Source organism: Dermochelys coriacea, chromosome 27 (genome assembly GCF_009764565.3).
Source record: "Dermochelys coriacea isolate rDerCor1 chromosome 27, rDerCor1.pri.v4, whole genome shotgun sequence".
Taxonomy (NCBI): domain Eukaryota; kingdom Metazoa; phylum Chordata; order Testudines; family Dermochelyidae; genus Dermochelys; species Dermochelys coriacea.
In genome coordinates this window covers 11,209,571-11,229,907 of record NC_050094.1, presented here as the reverse complement: position 1 = coordinate 11,229,907, position 20,337 = coordinate 11,209,571, and the positions used below count along the sequence as shown (strand labels likewise).

Sequence of the window (20,337 nt, the reverse complement as noted above, 5' to 3'; positions counted from 1 at the left end):
TTCAGCTGAACAGAGGTGCTTGATTCAGTGCAGGCCCAAGCTTAATGGGCAGAGAGAAAAAAGGACTGTATGGAACTGAGCCACCACTGATAATAAAATAAATTCACGTATCCTCCCATTGAGCACTGGTTAACCTCAGTTGGTATTTTTTCTCAAAGCCCCCGCTCCTGGAGTCGTGTTATTTCATGAGCTGCTTGGCTCTCCATAATCACGGTTGTGGAATAGGGTTACCACCTTTGAGATACAAAAGCCGGGATTTTCCCAAGCCCATAAAACTGGACAGCTGCCGTGCATACCAAGCACCTTAACAGATTGCCCAGGACAGCTACCACCAAAAAAAAGATGGGGGCGGGGAACAATCCTGGGAAAACGGGACAGACGGCACTCCTGTTGTGGAGAAAAGCAGGGAAACGTGTCCCGAGCATACGGAGAAGGTGAGAAGTCAGAAGGCAAATGAGAAGAACGCCAAATGTATCCTTGTTTTTAAGAGCCGAGGGTATTGAAAGGCGAGCTCACAGCCTCCAGGGGCCTGGCTCAGGCTGTTGGAGGGCTGGTGAGGGGGACACACACCCCAGAGGAAGCTGCAGTTGCCAAGGCGGGACTGGAGGAGGCGCTCAGCTCTGGAGGGAAGGGGGTGGGTGGGTTGGCTGTAGAAATGGGGGGGGGGGTGGTTTGCCGGTTCTAGACATGGGGAACCCCTGCCCCGCTTGGGGAGGGACGGAGGGGGTGGGGGGTGGAATTGGATCCCCGCCCAGCCTCTCCCCACGCGCACGCGCACGCGCACGGCCCCGCCTCCTTCAGGCGGGGCGCGAGGAGGAGCCTGGAAGCGGGCGCGCGTCTGACGCCAACGCGCGCTCGCGCCCTCCGGAGCGGCGGTTTCGAACGGCGCGCGCCCGCCGCGCCGCGCCGCGCCGCGCGGCCTCTCGCGGCCGTGCGTGGCGCCGGCCCCCGCGCACGCAAGGCCCAGCCCCTTGCCCTCTCTGTCTCTCGCTCTCCCTCCCTGCCCCGCCCCCCTCGCCCGACCGTCCTCACTCCTGTCTCGGGAACGCGCCGGGCCGCCCCGACCCGTCCTGTCCCTCCGTCTCCGTGGGACTCGCTCGCTCGCTGGCCGGGCGGCGCGCGCGCGCCCGCGCGTGGTGGGTCCCCGCTGCCTCAGGCCCCACGCCCCGTCAGGCCGCCCCCTCAGCCCCGCCATGCCGGAGAAGCGGCCCTTCGAGCGGCTGCCGGCCGAGGTGTCCCCGCTCAACTACGGGCTCTGCCTCAAGCCCGACCTCCTCGACTTCACCTTCGAGGGCAAGCTGGAGGCGGCCGTGCAGGTACCGGCGGGGCGGGCCGGGCCCCCCGCGGGAAGGAGACGGCCGGGTGGGGGAGGGGGGGCGCCGTGCAGGTGCCGGGCCCGGGGCTCAGAGGGAGGCGGGGGGCTGGGCCTTGGGTGAGGAAAGCGGCGGGGCGGGGTGACCACGCGCTGCGGAGAGGAGAGGCGCTGTGGCCCCGCCCTAATCCCGGGCCTTATGATTGAGGAACCTTGGGGTCTCCCGTGGGGGGGGGGCAGCGCTCTCCACGATGGGGAGGGGGGTTGGGGAAGGGATCTCCCCCGGTGGGGGGGCGCTCTCCCCCAGTAAGGGGGCGAGGGGGGCGCTCTTCCCTGGTGGGGGGGGGAGTTGGTGGCGCGCTCTCGCCCCCCCCCCCCCGATAGGGGATCGTGGGGGGGGGCAGCTTAGGGGAGGGGTCTGAAGGTCAGCCTTTAGTTTTCCCCTTTGGGGTATTTCGGTATTGGGAGGGTCTGTTCCCTGCTATTTGCTCTTGCTCACCCCCCCCACCCCCACAATTCTTGGATGTTTCTCTGTCTGCCTCCCTTTTTCTCCCCAATGTTTCCTTTCAGAGTCAAAGAATCCAAGAAGAAAAGGAGGACTTGTGGCACCTTAGAGACTAACACATTTATTTGAGTAATGTATCCGATGAAGTGAGCTGTAGCTCACGAAAGCTTATGCTCTAATAAATGTGTTCGTCTCTAAGGTGCCACAAGTACTCCTTTTCTTTTTGCGAATACAGACTAACACAGCTGCTCCTCTGAAAAGAATCCAAGCTCGGCCTTTTTTTATATGGCTGTTAAACATCCAGTGGTAGGTCGTAGTCGTACTAGGCAAATGGGTTGAGGTTGTAGTAAAGAACAGAATTATTAGACACACAGGTGAACGCGATTTGTTGGGGAAGAGACAACATGGCTTTTGTAAAGGGAAATCATCCCTCACCAATCTATTAGAATTCTCTGAGGCGGGTCAACAAGCATGTGGACAAGGGTGATCCAGCAGATATCGCATACTTCGACTTTCAGAAAGCCTTTGACAAAGTCCCTCACCGAAGGCTCTTAAGCAAATGAAGCAGTCTTGGGATAAGAGGGAAGGTCCTCTCATGGACCAGTAACTGGTTAAAAGAAAACAAAGGGTAGGGATAAATGGTCAGTTTTCACAATGGAGAGAGAGATAGTGGTGTCCCCCAACGATCTGATCTGTACCCCAGTGCTGTGGAACATATTCATAAATGATGTAGAGAAAGAGGTAAACAGTGAGGTGGCAAAGTTTACAGATGATACAAAATTACTCAAGATAGTTAAGTCCAAAGCAGGCAGTGAAGGGTTACAAAGGGATCTCACAGAACGGGGTGACTGGGCAACAAAATGGCAGATGAAATTCGGTGTTGATAAATGCAGAGTAATGCATATAGGAAAATGTAATCCTGACTATACATACAACATGGTGGGGTCTAAGTTAGCTATTACCACTCAAGAAAGAGATTTTGGAGTCACTGTGTATACTTCTCTGAAATAGTCTGCTCAGTGCACTGTGGTAGTCAAAAAAAAGCTAAAGTTAGGAACCATTAGGAAAAGCACAGATAATAAGACAGTAAGTATCATAATGTCATTATATAAATCCATTGTATGCCCACTTCTTGAATAGTGCATGCAGTTTTGGTCGCCTCATGTCAAAAAAGATGTATTAGAACTGGAATAAGGTGCAGAGAAGGGCAACAGAAATGATTAAGGGTATGGAACAGCTTCCATATGAGGAAAGATTAAAAACAGTGGGGCTATTTGGCTTGAAAAAGAGACAACTGAGATGGGATATGATAGAGGTCTATAAAATAATGAATGGTGTGGAGAAATTGAATAGGGAAGAGTTATCTACTGCTTCACCTAACACAAGAACCTGAGGTCACTGAATGAAATTAGTAGATGACATGTTTAAAACAAATGAAAGTTCTTCACACAATGCACAGTCAACCTGTGGAACTTGTTGCCAAGGGATGTTGTGAAGGCCAAAAATATAACTCCATTAAAAAAAAATTAGATAAATTCCTGGAGGATAGGTCCATCAGTGGTTTTTAGCCAAAATGGTCAAGGATGCAACCCCATGTTCTGGTTGTCCTCAAGCCTCTGACTTGCCAGATGTTGGTACTGTATGACAGGGGATGGGTCGATTGATGATTACCCTGTTTTATTTATTCCCTTTGGAGCATCTGGCATGGGCCACTGTTGGAAGACAGGTTAATGGGCTAAAGGGACCATTGGTCTGACCCCATATGGCCATCCTTATGTGTCGGGGTTTGCCCCAGTCAGTATTCCAATCCAAAAGGTGCTGCATTTGAATGGTATTGTATGCATTCAGTCTATGAACTGGCTTGGAATTATTTAGTTGAAAGCCTTTATGTATAACATAAACATACAAATACATACATACATAACATACAAATTCTTCTTTTCCCCCTGGTTAACACCAGGTTGGAAGGGGGGTGGGGGGAACACGACTGTGGGCCTCAGTATCATGCAGAGCAGAAGTATCAGTGAAACAAGAGCCTACCCTACCAGTAAAAATGTGTAAACAACCCAAAACACTGAATCTCTCACTTTTTCTGAAAGGCAAAAAGCTTTACCATGCGCAGGTTTTTCCTCTGAAATTAGTTTGAAAATGATGCACGTTTGTTAGGTTCTTGCTGGGCTTTCTTTCAAACTGGCACAGTTTGAATGAAAGAATGAAAAATATTTGAGGAAGATTGTAAATACCTTGTTTGAAACACACCTATCCCAAAATCCTTTGTCATAAAAGGGAGTTAAAACCTGCCTGTAAACATAATCCTACATGAGTAATAAGGTCATTAAATATAAAGTATAGAGACTGTGCTTCACCAGACAAGTTCCTGGTATCTGTGTAGATTGGGATTGGGAGTGGGTGAAAGGCTATGAATGATAGTGAATCTTGTGACTTGGCAGGAAGGTGACCAATGATGAATAAATTTGCATCATGTGGAATATTGAAATTCTGTATTTGGTGTTTCTCCTTTAACTCAAGTGCTAGAGATGTGCTGCTGTTTAAGGTCTTAGGATCTTGGTTCAAGTCCAGGGCTGGCTTTGGAATTTTGAAAGGCCTTCATTGATTTTTTTTTTTTATTTTATTTTTTTATTTTCTGGGTTTGTTATCCCCTTTGAGATGCTTTTAAGGTTAGGATACAGTTCAGAGAGCGCACTGATCAATGCATTTAGAGAGAATGCATCAACTAGTGAAGAAAAAATGTAAAGTAATGTGAATGTTTTGAAGATACGTGTATTCATTTTCTAAGAATCCTAGATCTTTGTCTAGGCACCAAGTTACAATTGATTTAATACATAGGCACTTATTTTATGGGTCTTGAGTCTTCCAAATTATTTGGATTTGGATTGAGTGTAATAACTGGACCCCCATCACCACCTCCCAAAGGGCTAATATCAGGATTTATTAACAAGAACCCCAGTACTAGCAATGGCTGTGCAGACAGTCTGTGTTAAGGGGTTAAAGAGAAATACTTTCTGACTTGGAGGGTGAATAGTGTAACATTGACACCTGGATGAATCACTGAGTTAACAATTTGTTTATGAAAGTTTGAGCTATATGTACCTCAAGTGTGTCCGTTCTGCCATTTAGTATCCTCAATAGTGAGCTGTAGAATCAATAATAAAAATATAATTCAACTATCCTTTTAAGTGTCAGATTAAAGGTCAGCATCCAATCAATGAAATTGTTTTTTGAATTTGTAGCAGTAAGCAGGATTTGTTGGTCTTTTGCACAGTATTTCTGTTGGACACTTCTGCCCTGAGCATTTGAGGCTCAAATATGTGTTGCACTTGAAGTCTTGGCTTTGGAACATCAGACTTTTGTAAACTTTTAACCATGTAAACTGATTGATAAAAAAAAAATTTATTTGCTCCACAGAAATAAATGGAGTACTTGTGGCACCTTAGAGACTAACAAATTTATTAGAGCATAAGCTTTCGTGAGCTACAGCTCACTTCACCATATGCATCCAATGAAGTGAGCTGTAGCTCACGAAAGCTTATGCTCTAATAAATTTGTTAGTTTCTAAGGTGCCACAAGTACGCCTTTTCTTTTTGCGAATACAGACTAACACGGCTGCTACTCTGAAACAGAAATAAATGTTATGTTTATGCAGGTCTTTTCATGTCAGCATCAGAGAGCAGAACTTTTTATGATTCAGTAGTTAAAATTTTTTGGCAATTGTTGATTGAAGCAAATCATGCAATTTCAAAATCTTGAAAATTACCAGTACTTATATGTAGTCTTTAATTTTGGCACTTCATTGTTAGTTTTTGTGCGTTAGAAAACTTGGCCCTCTTTAGGTTTGCTTGTTATCTGCTCTCTTATCAAGAAATTACAATGTTATGATCTGTCTCTTGATAAAACTCAAGTTTATAGCCATGTGAAACTAACATTTTTCAGAGCAGTGACCGAGCTTGTTAATATCTATAACTTAAATAGTAAGTTTTCTATCTGGTTATTCAACATGACTTTTAAATGCTAAAATTTAGCATTTACACAAATACATATATAATTTAGAAGTCTGTAGAGTTCCATAACAGTCATAAACTGACAATTTATATTACATTACACTTGTATCACACTACAAACAGTGATCCTTAAAAGCATCTTGTGAGGTAGTTCATTTGTTATCCCCTATTTTACAGATGGGGAAGATAAGATGGGCTAACTGATACTCCTAAAGTCAGAGGGTATGTCTATGCTGCAGTTAGAAACCCAAGGCTAGTCCAAGCCAGCTGGCTCCGTCTAAGGGGCTGTTTAATTGTGGTGTAGACTCACCTTGGAGGGTCCTAGAGCTCAGATCCGAATGTCTACACCACAGTTCGACAGCCCCTTAGCATGAGCCCCACAAGCCAGAGTTAGCTGGCCTGTGGTTTAGCTGGAATTGAAATTAATGGGGGTCTAGCTCCTGGTTCTGTGTTCAGTTCCCTAACCACGTTTCCTCTCAATAGTCCAAACTGTTGCAAGTAACTGTTTGTGAACTGTTTTAAATGAACATAATTAATGTTTATTCAGAAAAAGATATGAACTGTCAGATAGTTAAGTCTTCAGTTCCTGGAAGTCTCCTGTTTTAACTCTATTTTTAAGGATCCAGCCATCAGCTCAGCACAGTCATTACACAATGTCTAGGTCAATTGAAGTCTATTCTGTTTCCACGTTCCAAAAGGCTTAATGCTGGACCAGGAACAAAGAAGGGATATACTAACATATTGTTCTTCAGCAGCATCAAATTGAAAAGTCAAATCTCGGTTAGCAATCAACAAAACCAATCAGCTGACTCCTAACATTCGACTTCTGATTTAATCCTATAAATTAAAGTTCGAAATGCTGTAGTGCCTCTGAACAATTACCTGTCCAGTTAAGGGTGTAACAGCTCAGAGCTTCAGACAGACTTGGACAGCATGAATCTGCTGGTTTGCACATATTGGAAATTGTAAGCCATCAAATTAAACATGGAAAACATCAGCTCATGATAGTTCAGTTTTGTTGTGTATAAACTGCCAGCAAAAGTCTACTTGGCTGCACAATAGGTATCTTCTGCCTAAAAGGCTGGCTGTGCAATATAAAATGGATGGAGCTTTTAAATCTCTCCTTTCCCAGTCCCTTTAATATGTCTTCAGGATATTCTGATATATTTAGCAATGTTTTAGCCCGCATCTGTCGCTTTTTATAGCTTGCTGTTCGCACCGCCGCTTTTCGTCGATAAAACTTATGTTGTTTGAGGATGTATTTTTTTTAACGCTCCTGGACAACAGAAGTTTTGACGGCGAAGTGCCAGCGTAGACATATGCTTTGAGTCAGAGTCCAGTATAGTGGTTTGGATTTGTAGTACTCTAATTTAGATCTGAGTTTGAAGATTAAAGATAATGAACTACATTTGAATCTATTTATATTTCACCGTCAGGGGTCCCTGCTATTACTCTCCATTCCTCCTGCTTTTCAAAACTGGCAAAACCCCTTAATTCTCAGTTCTGTGCAATGCTATAATTCATCTGACTAAACAGTTATCCTTTGTTATACATTAGAAAGACACTTGCATAGGGATTGTGTAAACTTAAACATTTCCGAAGTGTATGAATACTATAGGAAAATAGTGGAATCAACTGCTGATTGAAATATGAAGTAGCTTTTTATAGCAGAGCAATACTGTGTTCAGTATTAGTAGATTTACTACTTGGCTACCATAATCCAATCTAGATTGGATGTAGGTGAATAAAAATATGGTTACTTAGATAAGGACTAATAAATGTAACTGCCGCTGCTTTTCTTTCATTGACATGATTGATCTTTCCGTTCTAAGAAAGATCTCTCTGTGTATTTGTTTACGTTCTAGGCTCTGAACTAGTTTTCATATTTCTGGAGAGTAAAATACTAATCAAATGTTTGGCAGACTGAGGACTGAGTATATGCTTGTTGGAATGTTATATTTAGAATAACCATTGGACAACTTTAAATTACCAGGTTTTATTTATCTAGTGTTAACAAACTGTACAGTATGCAGAAAGAGTACATGCACCAAAGATTTTACAAGCTAAGATCTTAGTGATATTAAAAAGAGGCTTCTGATGAATAAACCTTGAGACTGAAATTCAAGGTGATTCAGTTGCCATCAGAACTATCCAGGTGTCTTGTTTTTTAATTGCTGCAAATAGTGCAGAAATTCTAAAGAGGTTTCTTTCCCTCTACTCTTCTGCTTCAGTACCTAATCAAAAAATTCTGAACATCTTCAACTCATATTTGGAACAGTTATGAAAATATCTATGTTCACAGGTTTCGGACTTTCAGAATTATGGTTCAGGTGAGGTAATCTGTAACTGACTATTCCTGGTTCCCCACCTATTAGTGTGTTAAACATGGATACATCTATGTTAAATTTGATCTGAACACCAGGAAGCCTTGGCGATGGGAGTTATAAAAAAGTGTATGGGGGGGCGGAACCCTCAATGCTCTTTGACCTTTGAAACTAAAACTATACATAAGCATTTTTAAATACATCTGAATTAAAGGATAAAAAAATGGACATTTTCAGAGTGAAATCTTGCCATACTGTCTAATTTTTCCCTTGTAATGAATTGTGGAATGGCTTGATTTTTAAAGTTTTGAATGCAGTTGGGCTTTCTGGTTGGCAAAGTCCAGTAAATGCAGTTCAGACTTTATTGATTATTATGTAATGGAAACTATAAAAGGATTCCATGAGCCAACCTTCCTTGATAGTTAAGTTACTTAGCCTCTATGCAGTAATTGTTCACAGATTCACTGCCTTTCTTCCCTTATTACTCAAGGACTCAAGCTGTTCAATGATCACTGTTCTTTGTGCTAAGGTAGTTTGATATGGATGATAGCCAGAGTGTTATCCTTTACCCTTTTCAGTTCTGAATGAGGTGCCTGATATGTCTAGTTCCCTTCTATTCCAATGAAATTGGTCATTTTTGCAGTAGCATAAACTTTTTATTTTAAATTGCTGCTGGTTTACATGAATATTCTGATTTCAGTGAAAGTATTATCTCTGAATTTTCAGATCTTTGCAATGTCTAATTTGGACAATGAAAGGTAAAATTTCAGGTAGTCGTAGTCTCTGCATCCTTTTTTGAGAGTGAAATTTATAGACCCCTCCAAATTAATTGTGGATGCAAATATGAGCAAGTAGACACTCCTCTTCAGATATGTGCACCATTTTGAAAATGAATCCCCCAAGAAAAGCTTAAGAAAACGGTTAAATTTTTACTGGTATTTGAAGAGGTGAAATTGAACTGGCTTTTAGTTTGAGTTCAGTAAAACAATTATAACTATTCTTTCTCTGAGAACATGGAAAAGCAATTGTTTCCATTGAGACTTCCTATGGTTAATATATCTGGGACATCAACAAGCCAGTTCAAGTTGGTAACAGAGAGGTGGGGAAGCTTGTGTTTCAAAACATTAAACTTTGATCTCCCACTTGGGTCGATGGAATTCTCGTCTCCAGAGAAATAAACATGGTGGGAGGAGCAGGGGGAGGGCTTCACCTTTCCCTGTTGTTAGGCTACAGCCAGTAAACAGGCTGTTGGTCTGTTCCAGGATGGCCATTCTGGAGGGATCTGCTGGGTATTTAAACTCCAGCACCCATCTCATCTCAGTTTTATTGCAAGTGTTTTTATTTTGGTTATTGTTGGCCCTGTAGTTACTACTTTTCTTCTCTCCATCTTTTTCTTGTACTGAATCTCCTTGATCAGCCTGATCTGTTTGAAGGACAGCTTAATTATGTTGTACAGCTGTATGGAGCAAGGGTGACACTTCACATATTTATAATCTTGGAAATGAATGTACCGCATCCATCAAGAGTGCTTTTTGCCTTCTTAACTTGATTGTGTTCATGAATACAAACTACTACATGAGCAGAATAAGTGTCTTCCAGAAAACAAACTTCTCAAGCTTATAAACTGTTTTTTCTAAGTATTAACTTAAATACTTAGTTTTTATTAAAAGGTTTCAGTCTCCATAAGGCACTATGAATGTCTGATAAATTTAAAATTTAGGTTCTGGTAAAGTAGAAATGGTTAAATGTTGAGTGTTTTGCATGGATTTTATTTTCATTCTGCCTTGTCTTTAAGGATTGTTGAAGACCTGTTAAAGATTTAGTTGAGTTCTACTTTATTTTTTTAATAGAAAGGGGGGAGGCTCCCTGAGAACCTGCTTTCCTGTCTGAAGATTTTTTTAACTGTGCTGTGTAATTATAGCATCACAAGTGTACTCTATAATTTTTGGTGCATAGTCATATTAATTTGCTGATTTCACCTGATATTTGTGGGGGCTGATAGAGTAAACAACACATGTTAACGATTAACCTGATTTCTGTAAATATTTTCCAGCACTTTGTACCCTTTTGTAAAACTGGCTTGTGTTTGCAGGAGGCAAGGGAAATCTAAAAATAGTGCATCCTCACAAAGATTTGACTATGAAGTTGTCTCCAATCAATCCTAACCTCTACTGTATTTCAGGCACTGTGTTATAATGAAAACAGTTCTGTGTGTTTAGAGCTATTCAGAACTTTTAAAGCTGAAGTTATTAACTTTGAAATTTTCTGAACTTTGGATAGCTCTTTCATGTATCATTACACTTTTAAGATCTCAACTAGCTGAGGAATTTGGACTAGTAGGTTGAATAATAAGGGTCTTCCAATTTAGTACCATTTAGGAAAAAAGTTTTTACACCATCTAGTTTTTTCTGAAAACCAGATTGACTGTGTCCCTTCATTTTTTTTTAAACCTAAAAAAAAGATTTCCTTTAATAATCTCATGCTGAAATCTGTGAGTGTTATGAAGGTTATATTTATGGGAGGAGATGTAGAACCTCCTGAGTTGTACACTATGTGGAAAAGATTAGCTCTTTGCCAGATCTAGATCATGTCACTTTAGCTCTTACGTTTGTTTAGTTTCATATCATGGAAATATGTTTCTTGGTACTTTGATACCACAATAAATTTACTGGGTAATATTGTTGGGTTATTTTATGCCCGGTGAAATTAAAAGACAACATATCAAAATCTGACAGAAGGAAATACTTTATACAATACACAGTTCTGTGGAGCACACTGCCACAGTGTGATTGAGGCAAAGGTTTGTAGTATGCACCCAATAATTATACATTTATTAAAATATTTATAGTTACACTAGTTAGGATAAAAGTGTGTAAAGAAGATTATCCCCTTTTGCCTCAGGACTAAGCCAGTCACTAACAATTTATGGTTAGGATGACACTGCCTCAGTAGGTGTTTTGTGTATTTTTCTATCCTACAGGTTTATACACTTTCTTCTGAATAATCTGTTACTAGCCACTGTGGGAGACAAGCAGTTCCTAAAAACTTCCAATTTTATTTCATCCAGAATTGTACTCATTTTGTAGTAGACTGGTATTTAATTTGGGCATCTCTCTATTCAAGCTTTTGCATCCAAGTGAGATGTTGTAGAAGTGAGGCACTTTATTATATTGATAGCCAGCCATTTAAAAAATAAAACAATGTGTATACAGACATATGTTGTCAGAAGATAACTTTTTACTAGAAGTTAAAGGCTACCCTTTTAGCAGATGTTCCTGTACTATGAAGTTCTTGTGTAATTTTTAAATACTGTTGACAGTGTAAGATGTTTTAGCTCATCTTCAGTAGTTATACTCTTCACTTTTACTGTAATCCATTATTGCTTACTACTAACTGGGAAGATCTCTAACTTCTCTAAGTATTTATTATTTGCATGGAGACTGTGCTTAGAAACCCCAGTAAAGGACCAGGGCCCCATCGTGCCAGTGTCCTCTACAAATTTAGTACAAATCCCTGCCCCCCAAAATTTATAATCCGAGTAATAATAAATAGGTTGAAATAGTCTGAATGTAATGTAAATATGCATGTTCTAGTAAATGATTTTATGGAAGAAAAAGAGAGGATGTGATGGTATATTTTTTCTTAGTAGCTACTTCGTTGCAGTATTTCATCTAATTCCAAATGACTCATGATGTCAGATTAAATGAAGATACAAAGTGAATACGAAGCAAAAGATAATGTTAAAGAGGAATGTGTATGAGCCTTTCATGACACTTGCTGATAGAACTTCTTTTGCAGGTGAGACAGGCAACCAATCAAATTGTGATGAATTGTGCTGACATAGACATTATTACTGCCTCCTATGCACCAGAGGGAGATGAAGGTAAGAACTACTCTTGATGCAGTTTGTTACACGTTCCCTGTCAATGCTTTTGACACTGGAAGTTCCGTCACTCACAGGGTGAGCACTGTCACAAGACTTTTTTAACTGTTGCACCAAACTCTAGTTTGCTGTGCATAGATTTTAACTGTGTAATGTAGTGGATGTTCTTAATTTGATTTGCAAAGTCTTCATTGGGACTCCTAGTTCTGAAAATGGGGGGGGGAATTCAGAGGGAAAATATGGTAAATGTTGGGTAGTAGGCAGATACTACTTTGCCAACCCTGAATAGGAAAGTGGCAAAAAAGAGAAGAGGTAGATGCTCTCTCTTTCCTTGTTGGTGGATTCAAAAGGGATACATAGAAAAGTCCTATTATTTGAGCATTTATTTAAATAGGTGAGTGAAAGAGCTGAGATTACAAATAATTTTATGCTTTTAGAGTTTAGGTGTTAGTCCAAAGCTGAAGTTTAATTCCTCTACACACTATGTTTAAAAAAAATAGTCTATTTTAATTTGCACAAAAAAGGAAATTGAGTTGCAGCTGGAATTCTACCCTGTTGTGCTTTAGCATTCCAGCTCAAGGGATGTTTAAGGTTGACTGTTCTGACACCTTGTTATCCATTTATGTAAGACCATAGTGAGACATGGTCTTTACTGTGGGGCGTGTGCAGTTCAACACAAATGACAAAACATGGGGTAACAGTGCAGGTAAGGGAGGTGTGGTAGAATCAATGGTCAGATCAGTGTAGGAAAGATTCATGGGCAAAGATGGGAAGAAGGCATTTAGTAGATGCGAGTGAGAGTGTTCTAAGCATAGGAGCAACATGATTAGAAGGCATGAATCTCAGTGGATATAGGAGACAACAGGAGTATTTAGAGGTCCCCACTGGGAAGAAATAAGACCAGAGAAAGGTGGAGATGAGATTACATAGGGCCTTAACACAGAGGACTGAAACTTTCAATTGATATGGAAAGACGGGAAGCCAGTGAAGAGATTCAAGATTATAATGTGTGTAACATGGTCAAGATGGTGAGAGAAGATGATTTCAGCAATGGTGTTTTAAATAGATTGGAGGGTGGAGAGATATAGTAATGAAAGCATGAAATGACCTAAGTGTGGACAATATGGTCCTTGATATAGAAATGCTTAGCTTACTATGCAGTAGATTTACAAAATAAGGGGAGTTAAGGATGTTTTAATAACTTGTTTGTGAGCTCTTAATATTTTTAATGGAATCTTTAATAGTACAAACATGATAGCAGCTATTTGGCCCACTGTGGAAGAGTACATTTTAAATTCTCCAGCCCCTAAAAAACCTCTGCAGAACTTTCCGAAGAGAACACTATACTAGTGATGTCAATGAAGCATTCCCTTTAAATTTTGTTATAAATAAGATGAACTACTGTGGGTTTGGATTTGGAAGATGTTCCTTTAAATAGGTTAAAATTTTCTTAGTGTCTTCAGTGGTTGGATAAATGAAAGGGAGTTGGTGGGATGGGACCCATTACATTTTTTAACACTTAAGAAAAATTGAAGCTTAAAATTCTCCTGACTAGGTTTAGATAGGGAAAGCTTATGTTCCTTCTGCAGTGATGCACCAGGAAAAGATTTACTGAAGTGTCCATTATATATGTCAGAAGTGCAGGTTTTTGTGCGACCAGAGGAACATCCACGAGCAGGCTTTGTTTTTAATTTGGTTTGATTTTTATCTTTGGTGTGGTGACGTTTTCCACAAACATCAGGAAAATAACTAGACGACCTCCCAGTGTTGGCTGTCAACAGCTGAATAGTGCCCAGGCAGATAGGGATCTGTGCTGTAAGGAAGTAGCGTTCAATGGATATGTTTTGAGAAAGAGGAACTTAATGCAGGAAGTTCAGTGGGCAGTGAAAGAACAAGACTGTGGTGCAGGGAGCATTGTCAAACAACTTGGAATCTGTCCATTCAGCCTTGATGGGAGAATGCAGTGCTAGCTTCTTCCAGATACAAGGTTTAATTCAGGCTATGGGGCTGTATACTGCCTCTGATCCTGCATAGATTTCACAAACATTTTATCCCCCAGGACAACATTGCACACTGTCATTAGCAATCTTTAGTCTCATTAGACACACTGTATTGCTAGGCATTCCTGAAGCTATGCATCATGCTTGTGGTGAGGAGGTGAAGAGAGTGATGACAATGGCAGGGGATGTAGAATTTATCCTACCTAACAAAACCAGCACGTGTACATGCTGCCTCTTGAAAAGTCTGTTCCGGTACTGGGGAAATGGCAGGACCAAACAGGAAAGGCTGAATCATGGCTCCAAAAACCTTGTCTTCCCGCAAAATTAAAGGGAAGCCCAAGAGATTTAAAATTTTGCACCTCCTGTTTTTAGTTATTGCCCCACATTTGCCATACTCTGAAATGAACCTCGTAGAGTTTCCCTGTGATATCCATTTTATACTGTTTCAGTATTGGTATCTTTACTGGATAGCTTGAAATACCCATAGCAGAACTTAGTATAGAAAATAATCCTTTAAAATAATTGTTCTGTCCTTCTGTAGTTTTCATAATCAAGTAAAATAGAAAAGAAATGTCTGTGGCTAAAACACTTCATCCTGAGTTTTAATTACTTTGATTGTGGTAAACTGTGGCAGCATAAATACATAGCTTTGTTATATAGAAAATGTATTCCTAACAAGGTTTATTCTTATACTCTGGCTATTTCTTTATAGGGTTAAGGCATTTCATTCAGTTTGGTAGGCTGCCAAATAGTAATGGATTTCAAAGTAAAATTGCATGGAATTGGCAGGCCATTTGTAGAGGTTCTTTTCTGGCACCTGTTGCTGTTACTTAGAAGTCTGTCTTATTAGTGCTGCTATTGTGATGATGTGCGTTGCTTTTATATGGTATTTGTTTGATTGATCACAAATACAAAATATTGTACTAGAAAGGGATGCAAATATAAAACAAATCAATTGAACTTTTGCTACTAATACAAACATTTTACAAGGGTCAATATAAATATTACATATTAGATTTTAAAACAAGAAGTATAGGAATCTTTGTAAGATCAGTAAACTTTCTCCTTTACAGGCTGTAGTGAGGAATTGCTACCCATTTTAATTCTATAACTCTGGGGAAGAGTTTCTGCTTGATGTATACATTGTTAAATGTGAGACGAGATAATGTCTTATCTCTTTTTAAAGTGTGGTTCTATGCTGAAAAGTAACAGTGTAGAAATAGCACTTTCTCAACAAATCTGTGAACTTGCCACATGTACCAACTAACGTTATACTGGAACCATGATGCTCAGTTTAGAGTTACTCTGAATTTTCTATTGCAAACTCTTCCTTCACTTCAGTGAGTTTTCTTTCATGACTTGGTTTTTTGTTGCCTTCTAGATTCCTGGGCCTATACTTTTTTGGTGTTTGTGACCTCATGTTTATTATACATAGCCATTACCTCTGGTTAAAGTGAATAGTTATGCATTAGCCGTATTAGCTTTGTCCAAATGAATGGCCATGCTCTGTTAAATAAGGGATTAAGAAAACAACTATAAGTCATTGGCTCTTTAAATTAAATTTCAGGGGATTGTATTTTACTCATATTTAATATTGGATATTAAGTAGTTTGATTTCCCTGCAAATCTGCATTTTCAGGAGGTGTGAAATTATCTGCTGAAGTCATAATCTTTGGCTAATTATTTTTCACATTCATTTATCTTGGAGAGCATTTTGGATATTTCACGGATTACAAGCAACTCGTTATTAAAGACATGAACGTTGAGGCGCTCGGAGGGTAATAATCAGCAATTTCACATGCAGAATTGCAAACAGACTTAGTGTTATCTGTTAATTTTACCAAATAATTAAGTGAGCACTACCCTTCTATTTTAGCATTGCAATTTTTCTATATACAATTTTTGAAAAAAATGTTGCCAACTGACTCCTTATTTGAATTTTTTGCCGCTTGATGTTTGCCACCTCAGTCTTTTCAGTCCCACAGGAAGTTAGTGAACCGCCACTAATAGGATGCAGGACCTGATTAAGGCATTCCTAGATCCCCAGTCAATATGATTACATCAGAATCTCAACTGTCTTTTAAAAACAAAAATTATGTGTCTAGTAGTTGTGAACAGCGTGGCAATATGCAGTGATATCTGCTTGAGTCTGCAGATAATTTGAACTGAGAAGCGTGAACCACCTTGTGCATTTCAAAGGAGTGTTAACTTAAAAACCTAATGCTCTGAAGGGCCTATCAACACCACCCCAATAGATGACTCTATCATAGAATCATAGGACAGGAAGGGCCCTCAAGAGGTCATCTAGTCCAGTCCCCTGCCTCATGGCAGGACTAAGTATTATCTAGACCATCCCTGACAGGTGTTTGTCTAACCTGCTTTTAAAAATCTCCAATAATAGAGATTCCACAACCTCCCTAGGCAATTTATTTCAATGCTTAACCACCCTGACAGGTAGGAAGTTTTTCCTAATGTCCAACCTAAACCTCCCTTGCTGTAATTTAAGTCCATTGCTTCTTGTCCTATCCTCAGAGGTTAAGAAAAACAATTTTTTTCCCTCCTCCTTGTAACAACCTTTTGCGTACTTGAAAACTGTTATGTCCACTCTGTCTTCTCTTTTCCAGACTAAACAAACCCAATTTTTTCAATTTTCCTTCATGAATCATGTTTTCTAGACCTTTAGTCATTTTTGTTGCTCTTCTCGACTTTCTCCAATTTGTCACATCCTTCCTAAAATGCGGCACCCAGAACTGTACACAGTACTCCAGCTGAGGACTAATCGGTGCGGAGTAGAGCAGAAGAATTAATTCTTGTGTCTTGCTTATAACACTCCTGCTAATACATCCCAGAATGATGTTCGCTTTTTTTGCAACAGCGTTACACTGTTGACTCATATTTAGTTTGTGGTCCGTTATGATCCCCAGATCCCTTTCCGTAGTACTCCTTTCTAGGCAGTCATTTCCCATTTTGCATGTGTGCAACTGATTGTGCCTTCCTAAGTGGAGTACTTTTCATTTGTCCTTATTGAATTTCATCCTATTTACTTCAGACCATTTCTCCAGTTTGTCCAGATCATTTTGAATTTTAATCCTGTCCTCCAAAGCACTTGCAACCTGTCCCAGCTTGGTATTGTCCGCAAACTTTATAAGTGTACTCTCTGTGCCATTATCTAAATCATTGTATGGCTATGTGGGATCCTGGGCTGTAGGATATGTCTGCACTTGCACAACTGACCTGGTGTTTGGCACTCTGGTTACTTTGCTGGAGTATGAGCTGTTTCCACAGCAAAGCTTTACTCACATTATTGTTTCCTCAGTGTTTCTGCACTCGCTTCTGTCTGTCTGTGGGCATATCCTATGATTTGTGCTGAGATGCTCAGGGATTCTTTCCCAGTTAATTGTATCAATTGTGGGAGAACTTGTCTGTCCTTTGGAAGTGGAGAGGGGGAACTGTGGGAAAGACATTGGAGCATTATGAGCACTTGAGTGCTCTTGTCCATCCTCACGTTCTAGCCCTTGCTAAAGCAGTTTGGGCTTTAACCCATGCACCTCAGCTGTGCATGCAAGCACAGGTTTCAAGTGCAATTAAGCATATGGATGAGGGTGGATGGTAGCAGGGTTTGGTCAAAAACACATGTAGGAGCACATGCTAAAACTACAGACATGCTCTGTGGGCTGAGGGCCCTGGATTGTCTTAATCTGGACCTGATGGGATGAGTGGGCTGTGATGCGTAAGAATTTTTGTGAAGGAGAAAGTAGTACTTCTTTACTAATTTAGTTGCATAAAGAACAATGAAACTTTGTGAAAATCACCAGAAAACTCTCCATAAATTACATTGCTGGAGGTCAGGGATTAATGCTGATGACTGAGGAAGTACAAGATGTCAACTTCTTGCATCTGTGAAACTTAAACTCCACAAGAGGGTAGATGAGAAACCTTGAATTATTTTTCTACTCTGACAGATTGCTTGGACACACCTTTAATGAAAGGCTGAAGTTTGTCCACACTGTGCTAGCAACAGTGTTTAAAAATGGTTCCCTGCACAGTTTTGAGAAACACTTTGCTTTTCAGGATTCCCAGAATGGTGTTTCTGAGCTTGCCCAAACCATTTTATTGACAGATTAAGTTTTGTAGTCAAGTATGAATAGAAATAATGTTTAAAACATGGAACCCGCTGACCCCATTCACCCATGCATTAAAACAATATTAGCCATAATTAAGGCTACGATTCCTTTCTCCCCCCACACCTAGCCCTGCCCCCCAGTTATTTTTAGTAGTCATGGACAAGTTACAGAATTTTTGTTTAGTGTCCATGACTTTTACTAAAAATAACCGTGACAAAATCTTAACTGTAGCCATAATAGCTTAAAAAATGATTTCGGTAATGTTTTTAGACAACTTACTGTGCTGGGCTAAATCATACTAAAAGTGTTTGTTCGAAACTTCAGTTAGAATTGTTATGGTTTGTCCCTCTCCACCCTGATCTGCAATTTTATATTAAAGCCATTTCACTATGAAACTGTTGCACATTGTGCCCCATGTGCTAGATGTTCTGCAGAGCGGGAAGAGATGGGTCATGTCCCAAGGAGTGTGTGTTAAAACCACTCAGATAACATGTTTTTTCTACAAGTATGGGTGGGGTCATAATATAAATAAATATAGGCATAGTGGTGAGTTGCTTCAATTTTGAGCTCTGTTGGCCAAAATCTGGTGCCATTGGAATTGGTGGCAAAAATTCCCAGCTGATTTCAGTGATGGGGAGACTGTGATTCTGTATGCCATTATAAAGGCCCCTGGATATTTTTCTAGGGAATTTAGTGGAAAAACCAGAACACTATATCTGCTTTTTATAGTTTGTGCTGTTAAACTCGGTACCTGTTGGTATTTAATATGTTTGATGCAGCAAACAGGATGTAGAATGTGTTTTGAAAGCTATTTATGTAGATTTAACATTAATTGTATCAGAATTTTACTTAATTCCTAAATGACCAAGGAGGTTCTTTAATTTTTAGCTCAGAAAACACCATTGAAAGTCTTGTTTTCACTAGGGAAAATTGTATTTAATGCATCTTGGTGTATTGAGGTAAGCCCTGTGAGGGGTAGAGCCTAAGGTTTACCTCAGCTAGCAAGTGTTAAAGCTACACCTGTCTTCTCTAGTATTTTAATGCACCTTCCCCCCCTTCCCCCCCAAATATGGACAGTGACCCTAGTGAGTGTAGGGGGAATCATCTTTTACAATCAGCTTGATTCCTAATATATATAATTTTATCTTTGGTATTTGTCTGTGTTTTCTCTCAAATAGAGTACACAAGATTGGACATACTGCTTAAAACCTTTGGCCAGGATCTAGACTTTTGTATTACATGCATGTAAATTGGAATAATTAATTGACACATCCATCTGGGTACTGTGCAGTTTCAGGAATTACTCTGTAGAAGTGCAGTAATTTATTTAAAATACTGTATGTTCTTTATAGAAAACTGATGTTAAATATGTAGTGCCCCATATTTTGGAAACTTTACTGGATCTTATTTTAATGCCTTTTTCTAGAGAAACTGAGAACTAACAACTTCTTCCTGTTCTCTCATTCTACTTGTCCAGTGTGTATACTAGTGTGCCAGTGATGAACTCACCATCTGGTAGTGCCAAACCCTCTAAAGTTAGTAGACTGCCAAAATTGTGCTGTTTCCTTCAGGAGCCTTTGTATTCAGCTCCATCAGGAATTCCAGCAGCCTCTTGCAGCACTTAGTTGTTTGTTACAAGCAGTTCTCTTAGGCACTTACAAAAATATTGTAGACAGTATTCTAAGGCTTAAATATTTGTGGGCTGCATAATCACTAATTTATTCATACTTGGCTAGGTATTAAAAAATCTTGCAGTCTTGAATGGGCATCCTTCAAATCTTTAAAAATAGTGCAACTTAGTGTGATTTTTGACTTGATAGAAATGCAATTATCTCTTGTGTATTTTAACATAAACATGCATATGGAAGTCAGGAGGCTGGGAAGAGACATTTGATTTGACACTATCATCAGTAATTATGTGCATTTTTGAAACATTAATTGAATAAATTCTCTTTTGTTACCCTCATGGATTTAAATCCATTTCTGCTATTTTAAAAATGTAAGTTAACCAGAGGAAATTTGTGATAGCAAGTGAGGCTGTTCTTGAGTCTTGTGGTACTTAAGGCCTTATTTTCAGAGTTGCAGAGAGCAACCAAAATCAGTATTCATCAAAATCATCCCCTCTGAATGATCAAGTGCTAAGGCCCTGTGTACATTACAATGGAAAGTC

The 20,337-nt window shown here is 40.1% G+C and overlaps 1 protein-coding gene across 1 annotated transcript in view; it reads left to right on the top strand.

The window, feature by feature from the left end:
* Window positions 1–830: 830 nt before the first annotated feature.
* The window catches only part of NPEPPS (aminopeptidase puromycin sensitive), a 66,133-nt gene continuing 46,626 nt past the window's right edge, over window positions 831–20,337 (top strand). The window contains exons 1-2 of the mRNA XM_038385387.2: window positions 831–1,316; window positions 11,959–12,043. Coding sequence (XP_038241315.1) covers window positions 1,194–1,316; window positions 11,959–12,043 — 208 coding nt within the window. The 5' untranslated portion in view covers window positions 831–1,193. The remainder of the gene's footprint in view (window positions 1,317–11,958; window positions 12,044–20,337) is intronic.